A 15,839-nucleotide genomic window follows, 5' to 3' on the forward strand; every position below is an offset into this window, starting at 1 on the left:
ACCGTGTTGCAGGCTGCGCGGTCCCCGCGGGAGCGTGTTGCAGCGCGCAGCGCACTCTTTAATCGCGGCCCACAGGCTCATTCTTAAGGCCAACAGGAGCGGGTTTGGCGCCTGCGCGCTGGAACCGACTGCAGGCCTGACCTGAGCCTGTGAACGCTGATTGTCCACACCGCCGGTATCCCTGAGCAACGCATGCGCATTACCCAACAATTGCGGCCTTGCAGCATGGCCACATTTGATCCAGCTCCGTGGCAGAACTGGAATCGGTGGTGGCTGGGAAGAAGAGAAGATCAAAGGGGGGAGGAGAGGCTGGGGGCAAGAGAGGGCGAGCGGACTGGGGGGGGATGAGAGCGAGCGACTGGGGGGGGGGGAGAGAGCGAGCGACTGGGGGGGGAGAGGGGGGGGAGAAGAGCGAGCGACTGGGGGGGGGGAGAGAGCGAGCGACTGGGGGGGGGGAGAGAGCGAGCGACTGGGGGGGGGAGAGAGCGAGCGACTGGGGGGGGGGAGAGAGCGAGCGACTGGGGGGGGAGAGAGCGAGCGACTGGGGGGGGGAGAGAGCGAGCGACTGGGGGGGGGATGAGAGCGAGCGACTGGGGGGGGCGAGAGCGAGCCGACCCTGGAGGGGGTGGGGGTAGAGAGCGAGCGACTGGGGGAGAGAGCTGGGGGGGGAGAGAGCGAGCGACTGGGGGGGGGAGAGAGCGAGCGACTGGGGGGGGGAGAGAGCGAGCGACTGGGGGGGGAGGGAGGGAGAGCGAGCGACTGGGGGGGGAGAGAGCGAGCGACTGGGGGGGGGAGAGAGCGAGCGACTGGGGGGGGAGAGAGCGAGCGACTGGGGGGGGGAGAGAGCGAGCGACTGGGGGGGGGAGAGAGCGAGCGACTGGGGGGGGAGAGAGCGAGCGACTGGGGGGGGAGAGAGCGAGCGACTGGGGGGGGAGAGAGCGAGCGACTGGGGGGGGAGAGAGCGAGCGACTGGGGGGGGAGAGAGCGAGCGATCTGGGGGGGGAGAGAGCGAGCGACTGGGGGGGAGAGCGAGCGCTGGGGGGGAGAGAGCGAGCGACTGGGGGGGGGGAGAGAGCGAGCGACTGGGGGGGGAGAGAGCGAGCGACTGGGGGGGGAGAGCGAGCGACTGGGGGGGGAGAGAGCGAGCGACTGGGGGGGGAGAGAGCGAGCGACTGGGGGGGGAGAGAGCGAGCGACTGGGGGGGGAGAGAGCGAGCGACTGGGGGGGGGAGAGAGCGAGCGACTGGGGGGGGAGAGAGCGAGCGACTGGGGGGGGGAGAGAGCGAGCGACTGGGGGGGGAGAGAGCGAGCGACTGGGGGGGGGAGAGAGCGAGCGACTGGGGGGGGGAGAGAGCGAGCGACTGGGGGGGGAGAGAGCGAGCGACTGGGGGGGGAGAGAGCGAGCGACTGGGGGGGGGAGAGAGCGAGCGACTGGGGGGGGGAGAGAGCGAGCGACTGGGGGGGGAGAGAGCGAGCGACTGGGGGGGGGAGAGAGCGAGCGACTGGGGGGGGAGAGAGCGAGCGACTGGGGGGGGAGAGAGCGAGCGACTGGGGGGGAGAGAGCGAGCGACTGGGGGGGGAGAGAGCGAGCGACTGGGGGGGGGAGAGAGCGAGCGACTGGGGGGGGAGAGAGCGAGCGACTGGGGGGGGAGAGAGCGAGCGACTGGGGGGGGGAGAGAGCGAGCGACTGGGGGGGGAGAGAGCGAGCGACTGGGGGGGGAGAGAGCGAGCGACTGGGGGGGGAGAGAGCGAGCGACTGGGGGGGGAGAGAGCGAGCGACTGGGGGGGGAGAGAGCGAGCGACTGGGGGGGGAGAGAGCGAGCGACTGGGGGGGGAGAGAGCGAGCGACTGGGGGGGGGAGAGAGCGAGCGACTGGGGGGGGGAGAGAGCGAGCGACTGGGGGGGGGAGAGAGCGAGCGACTGGGGGGGGAGAGAGCGAGCGACTGGGGGGGGAGAGAGCGAGCGACTGGGGGGGGAGAGAGCGAGCGACTGGGGGGGGAGAGAGCGAGCGACTGGGGGGGGAGAGAGCGAGCGACTGGGGGGGAGAGCGAGACTGGGGGGGAGAGAGCGAGCGACTGGGGGGGGAGAGAGCGAGCGACTGGGGGGGGAGAGAGCGAGCGACTGGGGGGGGAGAGAGCGAGCGACTGGGGGGGGAGGAGAGCGAGCGACTGGGGGGGGAGAGAGCGAGCGACTGGGGGGGGAGAGAGCGAGCGACTGGGGGGGGGAGAGAGCGAGCGACTGGGGGGGGAGAGAGCGAGCGACTGGGGGGGGAGAGAGCGAGCGACTGGGGGGGGGAGAGAGCGAGCGACTGGGGGGGGAGAGAGCGAGCGACTGGGGGGGAGAGAGCGAGCGACTGGGGGGGGAGAGAGCGAGCGACTGGGGGGGGAGAGAGCGAGCGACTGGGGGGGGAGAGAGCGAGCGACTGGGGGGGGAGAGAGCGAGCGACTGGGGGGGGAGAGAGCGAGCGACTGGGGGGGGGAGAGAGCGAGCGACTGGGGGGGGAGAGAGCGAGCGACTGGGGGGGGAGAGAGCGAGCGACTGGGGGGGGAGAGAGCGAGCGACTGGGGGGGGAGAGAGCGAGCGACTGGGGGGGGAGAGAGCGAGCGACTGGGGGGGGAGAGAGCGAGCGACTGGGGGGGGGAGAGAGCGAGCGACTGGGGGGGGAGAGAGCGAGCGACTGGGGGGGGAGAGAGCGAGCGACTGGGGGGGGAGAGAGCGAGCGACTGGGGGGGGAGAGAGCGAGCGACTGGGGGGGGAGAGAGCGAGCGACTGGGGGGGGAGAGAGCGAGCGACTGGGGGGGGGAGAGAGCGAGCGACTGGGGGGGGAGAGAGCGAGCGACTGGGGGGGGAGAGAGCGAGCGACTGGGGGGGAGAGAGCGAGCGACTGGGGGGGGGAGAGAGCGAGCGACTGGGGGGGGAGAGAGCGAGCGGACTGGGGGGGGAGAGAGCGAGCGACTGGGGGGGGAGAGAGCGAGCGACTGGGGGGGGAGAGAGCGAGCGACTGGGGGGGGAGAGAGCGAGCGACTGGGGGGGGGAGAGAGCGAGCGACTGGGGGGGGAGAGAGCGAGCGACTGGGGGGGGAGAGAGCGAGCGACTGGGGGGGCGGGTGGGGGAGGAGAGAGCGAGCGACTGGGGGGGGAGAGAGCGAGCGACTGGGGGGGGGAGAGAGCGAGCGACTGGGGGGGGAGAGAGCGAGCGACTGGGGGGGGAGAGAGCGAGCGACTGGGGGGGGAGAGAGCGAGCGACTGGGGGGGGAGAGAGCGAGCGACTGGGGGGGGAGAGAGCGAGCGACTGGGGGGGGAGAGAGCGAGCGACTGGGGGGGAGAGAGCGAGCGACTGGGGGGGGGAGAGAGCGAGCGACTGGGGGGGGAGAGAGCGAGCGACTGGGGGGGGAGAGAGCGAGCGACTGGGGGGGGAGAGAGCGAGCGACTGGGGGGGGAGAGAGCGAGCGACTGGGGGGGGAGAGAGCGAGCGACTGGGGGGGGAGAGAGCGAGCGACTGGGGGGGGAGAGAGCGAGCGACTGGGGGGGGAGAGAGCGAGCGACTGGGGGGGGAGAGAGCGAGCGACTGGGGGGGGAGAGAGCGAGCGACTGGGGGGGGAGAGAGCGAGCGACTGGGGGGGGAGAGAGCGAGCGACTGGGGGGGGAGAGAGCGAGCGACTGGGGGGGGAGAGAGCGAGCGACTGGGGGGGAGAGAGCGAGCGACTGGGGGGGGAGAGAGCGAGCGACTGGGGGGGGAGAGAGCGAGCGACTGGGGGGGAGAGAGCGAGCGACTGGGGGGGAGAGAGCGAGCGACTGGGGGGGGAGAGAGCGAGCGACTGGGGGGGGAGAGAGAGCGAGCGACTGGGGGGGGAGAGAGCGAGCGACTGGGGGGGGAGAGAGCGAGCGACTGGGGGGGGAGAGAGCGAGCGACTGGGGGGGAGAGAGCGAGCGAGCTGGGGGGGGAGAGAGCGAGCGAGACTGGGGGGGAGAGAGCGAGCGAGACTGGGGGGGAGAGAGCGAGCGAGACTGGGGGGGAGAGAGCGAGCGAGACTGGGGGGGAGAGAGCGAGGAGACTGGGGGGGAGAGAGCGAGCGAGACTGGGGGGGAGAGAGCGAGCGAGACTGGGGGGGAGAGAGCGAGCGGACTGGGGGGGAGAGAGCGAGCGACTGGGGGGGAGAGAGCGAGCGAGACTGGGGGGGAGAGAGCGAGCGAGACTGGGGGGGAGAGAGCGAGCGAGACTGGGGGGGAGAGAGCGAGCGAGACTGGGGGGGAGAGAGCGAGCGAGACTGGGGGGGAGAGAGCGAGCGAGACTGGGGGGGAGAGAGCGAGCGAGACTGGGGGGGGAGAGAGCGAGCGAGACTGGGGGGGAGAGAGCGAGCGAGACTGGGGGGGAGAGAGCGAGCGAGACTGGGGGGGAGAGAGCGAGCGAGACTGGGGGGGAGAGAGCGAGCGAGACTGGGGGGGAGAGAGCGAGCGAGACTGGGGGGGAGAGAGCGAGCGAGACTGGGGGGGAGAGAGCGAGCGAGACTGGGGGGGAGAGAGCGAGCGAGACTGGGGGGGGAGAGAGCGAGCGAGACTGGGGGGGAGAGAGCGAGCGAGACTGGGGGGGAGAGAGCGAGCGAGACTGGGGGGGAGAGAGCGAGCGAGACTGGGGGGGAGAGAGCGAGCGAGACTGGGGGGAGAGAGCGAGCGAGACTGGGGGGGAGAGAGCGAGCGAGACTGGGGGGGAGAGAGCGAGCGAGACTGGGGGGGAGAGAGCGAGCGAGACTGGGGGGGGAGAGAGCGAGCGAGACTGGGGGGAGAGAGCGAGCGAGACTGGGGGGGAGAGAGCGAGCGAGACTGGGGGGGAGAGAGCGAGCGAGACTGGGGGGGAGAGAGCGAGCGAGACTGGGGGGAGAGAGCGAGCGAGACTGGGGGGGAGAGAGCGAGCGAGACTGGGGGGGAGAGAGCGAGCGAGACTGGGGGGAGAGAGCGAGCGAGACTGGGGGGGAGAGAGCGAGCGAGACTGGGGGGGAGAGAGCGAGCGAGACTGGGGGGGAGAGAGCGAGCGAGACTGGGGGGGAGAGAGCGAGCGAGACTGGGGGGGAGAGAGCGAGCGAGACTGGGGGGGAGAGAGCGAGCGAGACTGGGGGGGAGAGAGCGAGCGAGACTGGGGGGGAGAGAGCGAGCGAGACTGGGGGGGAGAGAGCGAGCGAGACTGGGGGGGAGAGAGCGAGCGAGACTGGGGGGGAGAGAGCGAGCGAGACTGGGGGGGAGAGAGCGAGCGAGACTGGGGGGGGAGAGAGCGAGCGAGACTGGGGGGGAGAGAGCGAGCGAGACTGGGGGGGAGAGAGCGAGCGAGACTGGGGGGGAGAGAGCGAGCGAGACTGGGGGGGAGAGAGCGAGCGAGACTGGGGGGGAGAGAGCGAGCGAGACTGGGGGGGAGAGAGCGAGCGAGACTGGGGGGGAGAGAGCGAGCGAGACTGGGGGGGAGAGAGCGAGCGAGACTGGGGGGGAGAGAGCGAGCGAGACTGGGGGGGGAGAGAGCGAGCGAGACTGGGGGGGAGAGAGCGAGCGAGACTGGGGGGGAGAGAGCGAGCGAGACTGGGGGGGAGAGAGCGAGCGAGACTGGGGGGGAGAGAGCGAGCGAGACTGGGGGGGAGAGAGCGAGCGAGACTGGGGGGGAGAGAGCGAGCGAGACTGGGGGGGAGAGAGCGAGCGAGACTGGGGGGGAGAGAGCGAGCGAGACTGGGGGGGAGAGAGCGAGCGAGACTGGGGGGGAGAGAGCGAGCGAGACTGGGGGGGAGAGAGCGAGCGAGACTGGGGGGGAGAGAGCGAGCGAGACTGGGGGGGAGAGAGCGAGCGAGACTGGGGGGGGAGAGAGCGAGCGAGACTGGGGGGGAGAGAGCGAGCGAGACTGGGGGGGAGAGAGCGAGCGAGACTGGGGGGGAGAGAGCGAGCGAGACTGGGGGGGAGAGAGCGAGCGAGACTGGGGGGGAGAGAGCGAGCGAGACTGGGGGGGAGAGAGCGAGCGAGACTGGGGGGGAGAGAGCGAGCGAGACTGGGGGGGAGAGAGCGAGCGAGACTGGGGGGGATGAGAGCGAGCGAGACTGGGGGGGAGAGAGCGAGCGAGACTGGGGGGGAGAGAGCGAGCGAGACTGGGGGGGAAGAGCGAGCGAGACTGGGGGGGAGAGAGCGAGCGAGACTGGGGGGGAGAGAGCGAGCGAGATCTGGGGGGGAGAGAGCGAGCGAGACTGGGGGGGAGAGAGCGAGCGAGACTGGGGGGGAGAGAGCGAGCGAGACTGGGGGGGAGAGAGCGAGCGAGACTGGGGGGGAGAGAGCGAGCGAGACTGGGGGGGAGAGAGCGAGCGAGACTGGGGGGGAGAGAGCGAGCGAGACTGGGGGGGAGAGAGCGAGCGAGACTGGGGGGGAGAGAGCGAGCGAGACTGGGGGGGAGAGAGCGAGCGAGACTGGGGGGGGAGAGAGCGAGCGAGACTGGGGGGGAGAGAGCGAGCGAGACTGGGGGGGAGAGAGCGAGCGAGACTGGGGGGGAGAGAGCGAGCGAGACTGGGGGGGAGAGAGCGAGCGAGACTGGGGGGGAGAGAGCGAGCGAGACTGGGGGGAGAGAGCGAGCGAGACTGGGGGGGAGAGAGCGAGCGAGACTGGGGGGGAGAGAGCGAGCGAGACTGGGGGGGAGAGAGCGAGCGAGACTGGGGGGGAGAGAGCGAGCGAGACTGGGGGGGAGAGAGCGAGCGAGACTGGGGGGGAGAGAGCGAGCGAGACTGGGGGGGAGAGAGCGAGCGAGACTGGGGGGGAGAGAGCGAGCGAGACTGGGGGGGAGAGAGCGAGCGAGACTGGGGGGGAGAGAGCGAGCGAGACTGGGGGGGAGAGAGCGAGCGAGACTGGGGGGGAGAGAGCGAGCGAGACTGGGGGGGAGAGAGCGAGCGAGACTGGGGGGGAGAGAGCGAGCGAGACTGGGGGGGAGAGAGCGAGCGAGACTGGGGGGGAGAGAGCGAGCGAGACTGGGGGGGAGAGAGCGAGCGAGACTGGGGGGGAGAGAGCGAGCGAGACTGGGGGGAGAGAGCGAGCGAGACTGGGGGGGGAGAGAGCGAGCGAGACTGGGGGGGAGAGAGCGAGCGAGACTGGGGGGGAGAGAGCGAGCGAGACTGGGGGGGAGAGAGCGAGCGAGACTGGGGGGGAGAGAGCGAGCGAGACTGGGGGGGAGAGAGCGAGCGAGACTGGGGGGGAGAGAGCGAGCGAGACTGGGGGGGGAGAGAGCGAGCGAGACTGGGGGGGAGAGAGCGAGCGAGACTGGGGGGAGAGAGCGAGCGAGACTGGGGGGAGAGAGCGAGCGAGACTGGGGGGAGAGAGCGAGCGAGGCTGGGGGAGAGAGCGAGCGAGGCTGGGGGGAGAGAGCGAGCGAGGCTGGGGGAAGAGCGAGCGAGGCTGGGGGAAGAGCGAGCGAGGCTGGGGGAAGAGCGAGCGAGGCTGGGGGGAAGAGCGAGCGAGGCTGGGGGAAGAGCGAGCGAGGCTGGGGGGAAGAGCGAGCGAGGCTGGGGGAAGAGCGAGCGAGGCTGGGGGGAAGAGCGAGCGAGGCTGGGGGAAGAGCGAGCGAGGCTGGGGGAAGAGCGAGCGAGGCTGGGGGAAGAGCGAGCGAGGCTGGGGGAAGAGCGAGCGAGGCTGGGGAAGAGCGAGCGAGGCTGGGGGAAGAGCGAGCGAGGCTGGGGGAAGAGCGAGCGAGGCTGGGGGAAGAGCGAGCGAGGCTGGGGGAAGAGCGAGCGAGGCTGGGGGAAGAGCGAGCGAGGCTGGGGAAGAGCGAGCGAGGCTGGGGGAAGAGCGAGCGAGGCTGGGGGAAGAGCGAGCGAGGCTGGGGGAAGAGCGAGCGAGGCTGGGGGAAGAGCGAGCGAGGCTGGGGAAGAGCGAGCGAGGCTGGGGGAAGAGCGAGCGAGGCTGGGGGAAGAGCGAGCGAGGCTGGGGGAAGAGCGAGCGAGGCTGGGGGAAGAGCGAGCGAGGCTGGGGGAAGAGCGAGCGAGGCTGGGGGAAGAGCGAGCGAGGCTGGGGGAAGAGCGAGCGAGGCTGGGGAAGAGCGAGCGAGGCTGGGGGAAGAGCGAGCGAGGCTGGGGGAAGAGCGAGCGAGGCTGGGGGAAGAGCGAGCGAGGCTGGGGGAAGAGCGAGCGAGGCTGGGGGAAGAGCGAGCGAGGCTGGGGGAAGAGCGAGCGAGGCTGGGGGAAGAGCGAGCGAGGCTGGGGGAAGAGCGAGCGAGGCTGGGGGAAGAGCGAGCGAGGCTGGGGGAAGAGCGAGCGAGGCTGGGGGAAGAGCGAGCGAGGCTGGGGGAAGAGCGAGCGAGGCTGGGGAAGAGCGAGCTCGGGGGAGCGAGACGAGCGAGCGAGGCTGGGGAAGAGCGAGCGAGGCTGGGGGAAGAGCGAGCGAGGCTGGGGAAGAGCGAGCGAGGCTGGGGGAAGAGCGAGCGAGGCTGGGGGAAGAGCGAGCGAGGCTGGGGGAAGAGCGAGCGAGAGGCGGGGAAGAGCGAGCGAGGCTGGGGGAAGAGCGAGCGAGGCTGGGGGAAGAGCGAGCGAGGCTGGGGGAAGAGCGAGCGAGGCTGGGGGAAGAGCGAGCGAGGCTGGGGAAGAGCGAGCGAGGCTGGGGGAAGAGCGAGCGAGGCTGGGGGAGAGCGAGCGGAAGAGCCTGGGGGAACAAGAAGCGAGCGAGGCTGGGGGAAGAGCGAGCGAGGCTGGGGGAAGAGCGAGCGAGGCTGGGGAAGAGCGAGCGAGGCTGGGGGAAGAGCGAGCGAGGCTGGGGGAAGAGCGAGCGAGGCTGGGGGAAGAGCGAGCGAGGCTGGGGGAAGAGCGAGAGAGGCTGGGGGGGGGAAAGAGCGGGCGCGAGACGGGCGGGCGCGAGCACGCGGGACGTGCGGGCGCGAAACGGGCGGGCGCGGGGGCCAGACGGGCCCGGAGCGGGAGCGGGGGCCAGACGGGCCCGGAGCGGGAGCGGGGGCCAGACGGGCCCGGAGCGGGAGCGGGGGCCAGACGGGCCCGGAGCGGGAGCGGGGGCCAGACGGGCCCGGAGCGGGAGCGGGGGCCAGACGGGCCCGGAGCGCGCGCGCGCGAGCGAGAGACTGGCGAGAGAGAGAGAGCGCGCGCGCGCGCGAGCGAGAGACCGGGGAGAGCTCGCGCGCCCGAGCGACCGGGGAGAGCTCGCGCGCCCGAGCGACCGGGGAGAGCTCGCGCGCCCGAGCGACCGGGGAGAGCTCGCGCGCCCGAGCGACCGGGGAGAGCTCGCGCGCTCCGAGCGACCGGGGAGAGCTCGCGCGCCCGAGGAGAGCTCGCGCGCCCGAGCGACCGGGGAGAGCTCGCGCGCCCGAGCGACCGGGGAGAGCTCGCGCTCCCGAGCGACCGGGGAGAGCTCGCGCGCCCGAGCGACCGGGGAGAGCTCGCGCGCCCGAGGAGAGCTCGCGCGCTCCGAGCGACCGGGGAGAGCTCGCGCGCCCGAGCGACCGGGGAGAGCTCGCGCGCCCGAGCGACTGGGGAAGAGCTCGCGCGCCCGAGCGACTGGAGAGCGAGCGAGCCCGAGCGACTGGAGAGCGAGCGAGCGCGAGGGTGGAGAGAGAGCGAGCGAGAGGCTGGAGAAAGAGCTAGTGAGAGGCTGGTGAAAGAGCTCGCGAGAGCGAGAGACTGGACAGATATTACTCGCAAACTATTAACCAGTATACCGACCAGGATGCCTACCCACTACCACGCATCGATGACATGGTCAATAACCTTGCCAACTACAAGGTATTTTCAAATTTTGATTTAAAGAGCGCATACCATCAAGTACTGTTAAAGGACTCTGACAAAAAGTGTACGGCTTTTGAGGCCAATGGTCGGCTTTATCAGTTTTGTCGCCTTCCATTTGGGGTCACCAATGCGGTGGCCATCTTTCAACAGGCAATGGACAGCCTAGTCAAACAGGAGAACTTAACGGACACTTTTCCATATCTGGATAATATCACCATTGCTGGTCATGACCAGAAGGAGCATGATGCCAACCTCCAGAAATTTTTTGACGTTCTCGGTCATCGCAACTTAACCTTAAATGAGTCCAAATCTGTGAAATCAGTACCATCAGTCAACATCCTTGGCTACTGGGTGGGCAATGGTGTCATCAAACCGGATCCGGAGCGACTTCGTCCGCTTCAGGAGCTCCCTCCACCTACGAATCTCGGCTCTCTTCGTCGGGCACTCGGCATGTTCGCCTATTATGCAAAATGGATACCCCACTTCTCCGACAAGGTCCAGCCCCTGCTTCACGCAGTCATTTCCATTGGAGGCAACGGCTATTTCAGCTTTCAACCTCCTCAAGCGACTACTGGAAAAAGCCACGCTTCGTTCCATTGATGAAAATCTTCCTTTCGTGGTCGAGTGCGATGCATCAGATGTGGCAATCTCTGCTACCTTGAATCAAGGTGGTCGACCCGTTGCATTTCTGTCCAGAACTTTGCAGGGTAGCGAGCTCCATTATCCTCCTGTCGAGGAGGCGACTACGGCTATCATCGAAGCAGTATGTAAAAAGAGTCATTTTCTCGCTCGTCACCATTTCACGCTTATAACCGATCAGCGCTCCGTGGCCTTTATGCTGGATAACCGGAAACGCACTAAGATCAAGAACAACAAAATACAACTCTGGAGGATGGAATTGGCCGCCTTTGGCTACACCATACATTATCGACCCGGCAAAGAGAATGTGGGCCCGGATACCCTCACGCGTGCATTTTACTCTTCCATGTCAACTTCGATTCTAGCGGAACTTCATACTGACTTATGCCATCCTGGCGTTACCCATATGTGGCACTTTGTGCGATCTAAAAATCTCCTTTTTCTACGGAAGATGTGAAAAGAACTTGCTCCACCTGTAGGATCTGTGCGGAATTAAAACCGCAATTCTTCCGTTCATCGGATGGCTCGCTCATACGCGCTATGCAGCGACTCAGCATTGACTTTAAAGGGCCATTGCCTTCCTCAACGCGAAACACCTACTTGCTTACAGGAAACTTTCGATTTACCGGCACCTAAATAACCGGAAATCTCGGTTAACCGGCAAAATTCAGGAGTAGGTTCAGGTAAGTTTTATTACTTGCCTTCCTCCATCTGTTGCTGTGCAAGGGTGTGGCTGCAGCTGTTGCTAAGCTACAGAGATGCTTGGAACTTGTGGCCATTGTTCTGAACCTGTTGCTAAGCAACAGGGTTCGTTGCTTTATACGGAGCGCTCAGCTCCGTATCTTTTACTATAGCTTTCGGTTATCCGGAATTTTTGATGAACCGGCACCACATCGGTCCCGTCGGTGCCGGATAAAAAAAAGTTTCCTGTACTATGGTGGACGAGTATTCACACTTTCCCTTTGCTTTCCCCTGTCCCAATATGCTTACTTCCAGAGTGATCAAATGCCTCGATCAGGTCTTTTCCCTTTGCGGTACGGCCAATTTCATCCACTCTGATCGGGGTCCCTCCTTCATGACAAGCGAACTCAAAAGTTATTTTTCCCAACGGGGAATTGCCACAAGTAAAACGACACTGTATCATCCCATCGGTAACGGACAGGTTGAGAGATACAACGCTATCATTTGGAACGCTGTTCGTCTTGCACTGAGGTTACACAACCTACCAGACCAGCAGTGGGAAACTATGCTCCCTGACGCATTGCATTCCATCAGGTCTCTTCTTTCTACGTCCACCAATGTCACTCCTCACGAGCGATTCTTCAGGTTCCAGTGTCGCTCCACTCATGGGACGTCCCAGGGGATGGCCACCCGAAGCCAGGACGCCGGTCAATCCCCGGCTACCAAACAAGATGACGCCAGCTCTGTGCTAGTGGGGACCCGCACCCGGAGTCACGATCTCCCCAGTCTTCCGCAGGTCGATCAAGGCGACACGGGCCCCGTCGATCTACCAATACGGACCAAGCGACCCAGGGACCAAGATACGGTCCTAGGAGACGTGCCTTCCAGCCACAAGCAAAGATCTAAAAGACTGCGGCTATTCATGGTCCGCCTAATCCACTAAAAGGAAGTCGTCGGACTTCCAAAACTTTCAGGCGGGAAGAATGTCATGAATCTTATCATGACTCATGAAGTAACACTGGGCGGCCAACTGGTGGCGCCGTCCAAGGAGTATAAATACTCAGGCATGGGCCCAGCTTGCTCAGGATGTTTCTGTAACCAGGAACCAGTGATGTAACTAGAGCTCATGGTTGTGAAACAGTTGATTAAAGCCTTGTTTTATACTCAAACCAAGCGCTCAGTAGTCTTTTTACATCAGAAGGGACACAGTGGTGTTCCCCAGGGGTCGGTCTAGGACCACGGCTTTTCTTGATATATATTAATGACTTGGACGTGGGTGTACTGGGCACAATTTCAACATTTGTAGATGACACAAAACTTGGAAGTATAGTGAACAGTGAGGAGGAGGGTGATAGACTTCAGGAAGATACAGACAGGCTGGTGAAATGGGTGGACACGTGGCAGATGAAATTTAATGCAGAAAAGTGTGAAGTGATACATTTTGGTAGAAAGAATGAGAGGAAATATAAACTAAAGGGTACAATCCTAAAGGGGGTGCAAGAACAGAGGGACCTGGGGGTATATGTGCACAAATCGTTGAAGGTGGCAGGGCAGGTTGAGAAAGCGGTTAAAAAGGTTTACGGGATCCTGGGCTTCATGAATAGCGGTATAGAATAAAAAGTGCAGAAATTATGAAGAACCTGCATAAAACACTGGTTCTGCCCCAACTGGAGTATTGTGTCCAATTCTGGGCACCGCACTTTAGGAAGGATGTGAAGGCCTCAGAGAGGGTGCAGAAAAGATTTACGAGAATGATTCCAGGAATGAGGGACTTCAGTTACGTGGACAGACTGGAGAAACTGGTGGTGTTATCCTTGGAGCAGAGAAGATTGAGAGGAGATTTGATAGAGGTGTTCAAAATCATGAGGGGTCTGGACAGAGTAGATAGAAACTGTTCCCATTGGCGGAAGGGTCGAGAACCAGAGGACACAGATTTAAGGTGATTGGCAGAAGAACCGAAGGCGACGCAAGAAAAATCTTGGTTAAGATCTGGAATGCACGGCCTGAGCGGGTGGTGGAGGCAGACTGAATCACAGCTTGCAAAAGGGAGTTGGATAAGTACCTGAAGGAGAAACATTTGCAGGGCTACGAGGAAAGGGGCGGGGGGGGGGGGTTGGGACTTGGTGAGAGTCGGCACGGGCTCAACGGGCCGAATGGCCTCATTCTGTGCTGTAACCACTCTATGAAGCTACATTAGAAGAAAGCATTATTTGTTTATTGAGAAAGCACAGATAATGTACAATTTCGATTTGGTATAAATGTTTGAAATAGGAGATTAAAAACTGAGTTTGTTTCCTGCTATTTAATTGCAAAATACCTAAAATAATTCCACACTTTTCGTCATAAGAGCAGGGATTAATATTGTGGAGAATGTTTGAGAGAAAAACATTAGAAGCAAAATGCGTAAATTAACATCTTTACGTCAACCTATTAGTAAACATTTCCAAGTCAGTCTGATTGGTTCTCCTGTCCAGGAAGAAAGGTGAATGTTTATTTCTGTTAAATCACAGCTTTTCCTACTTTTTGTTTTTAATTCGGTGATGCAAATTATGTATGTGTTTTTCTGCACTTATGAATAAGTGCTGCATTTCTGACATGTTGCATTGAGGGTGTGCTGGTTCAAGACGACAATGTTTATTAATGGAAGTGATTGAAGTTGGGAAATACGGATACCCATTTTTGTTCAATTCTTTTTAATACTGTGAACTAAAGAACTACAGCACTTTATATTTGTTGGTTGTCTGGTTGCATTGTGATTAATATTCTAAATACTTATGTGGATGTACAGCACGTCAGCGCCATAGGAAAGCCACTACTTGTGCAGCCACTGCTATAGTGACATGAGTGATGGCTAATACATTGAAAACTTTAAAATTAATACTAATTGCATGAATAGATATGCCTCCTTCAGCTCACCTTGGGCTTTTGGACTGTTTGTTGATGTATAACCGTATAATTGAGTGACGTTTCTGAAGTATTGATGCATTATTATGCAGTTCTTTTATATCCCAGTCATTTCTGATAAATAATTATTTATTTTTTTAAATAGAGTTTGTACATGACAAACTAAAAGCTTTTAATTAATTCTGTCAAAAACAAACTTGCAGAATGGGCATGTAAATGACAAATGAATTTCAATATAGATAAGTGTGAGGTGGTTAGGAGGTGACCTACTCCTTGGAAAATAAAAATCTAAATGGGGTAGAGGTGTAAAGGGATCTAGGGGTATAGATTCACAAATCATTAAAAGTAGCAACGCAAGTTAAAAAAAGCTGTAAAACTGCAAATAAAACACTGGGGCTCATTTCTAGAGGAATAGAATTCAAAAGCAGAGAAGTTATGTTAAACTTGTATCGAACCATGTCTGATTGTCTCATGATTTGAGACGGTGGGGTGGCGATATGGCATTACTGTATATATGCTTTTAAGTGGTTGCTGTTGTAAAAGTTGTTGTTGTAAAATTTGCCCACGGATGATAAGGTCGCGCTCAAAGGAGTTCATGGCTCGCTCAGTACAAAAAAGAGGGAACATTGCTTGGGGTGTTTTTCTATATTAAAATATGTTGAAATGCAAGTTGTTGTTGTATTTCTCGACATATAGGACATGATGATTATACCACAAGTACCAGCTTGTGACCAATCTCTACTGACAGCAACATCAGATTGGAAGACCAAGTTATACTGTTGACTCCATCTCACTCTCTGGCCAAGGAGTTCACAGCTCCATTCACTAACAATACTAGTTCCATTTTAATATAAGTCAATCCAAAAGGATCTTCAATAACATTTTTTAAAAGTACAAGTTAACTTCTTAAACTTCACTTTGCACCAGGTGCAGTTACTCTGCAGAGGGCATAACAGCGAAAAGATGAGACTCCCTCCATTAAAGCGTTTATATGGCTCCTCCTCCCCTCCCAGTGGAATTTCCCAACAGTGAGGAACTCCATGAAACACAGCTTGGATCACAGCCTCCACCCGAGGTCCCATGTCTAGTGAAGTATGGAATGGTGATTTTGAGTGCACCTCGTTTTTTAGTATGTTTGCTGGCCCTGACCTTGGAGACAAGCTGCTGAGATTCTCTAAGTCAATCGTACAAGACTAATCGAGTTATACCGCGAGAATAGAATCATCCCACAAACCTGTATCAGATCCAGAATTCCCAACTCACTCTCAGATGAGTCAACACAGAACAGGAAGTAGAGAGTAGCGTAGTGTCGATATATCAGCTTGTAGTCCGACCCTCCAATCAAACTGCAACAAATCAGAAATTGTTATAAACATTCAAAAGGGAGCAGGGCAAGTTCCTGCGAGTGGCTGACAACTGCCTATAGAAGGACAATCGCAAAATACTGCAGGTGCTAGAACTCTGAAATATCAACAGAAAATGCTGGAAACACTCAGCAGGTCAGGCAGCATCGAGGAGAGAGAAACAGAGATAACGTTTCCAGTCTTCCTTCCAAAATGCACTGCTTTGCAATTCTCTGTTAAATTTTATCTGCCCATTTTACCAGTCTGTCTATGTCCTCCTGAAGTCTGTTACTTTCCTCCTGATTTCATCCACCTTTCGAATAAGACGTTAAACCGAGGCCCCGTCTGCTCTCTCAGGTGGAGTAAAAGATCCAGTGACGCTATTTTGAAGAGGAGCAGGGGAGTTATCCCCGGTGTCCTGGCCAATATTTATACCTCAATCACTAAAACAGATTATCTGGTCATTATCACATTGCTGTTAGTGGGATCCTGCTGTGCGCAAATTGGTTGCCGCGTTTCCTACATTACAACAGTGAC

The 15,839-nt window shown here is 61.4% G+C and overlaps 1 protein-coding gene across 2 annotated transcripts in view; it reads right to left on the minus strand.

Moving 5' to 3' along the window:
• Positions 1–15,839, minus strand: part of LOC147099838 (AP-3 complex subunit sigma-2) — a 45,759-nt gene that overhangs the window by 25,250 nt on the left and 4,670 nt on the right. For both annotated transcript variants that reach the window (XM_085968274.1, XM_085968275.1), the window contains exon 3: positions 15,194–15,305. In XM_085968274.1, coding sequence (XP_085824400.1) covers positions 15,194–15,305 — 112 coding nt within the window. The remainder of the gene's footprint in view (positions 1–15,193; positions 15,306–15,839) is intronic.

The sequence above is a fragment of the Somniosus microcephalus genome, chromosome 27 (assembly GCF_052327205.1).
Source record: "Somniosus microcephalus isolate GS21.2 chromosome 27, FLI_Smic_1.0, whole genome shotgun sequence".
Taxonomy (NCBI): Eukaryota; Metazoa; Chordata; class Chondrichthyes; order Squaliformes; family Somniosidae; genus Somniosus; species Somniosus microcephalus.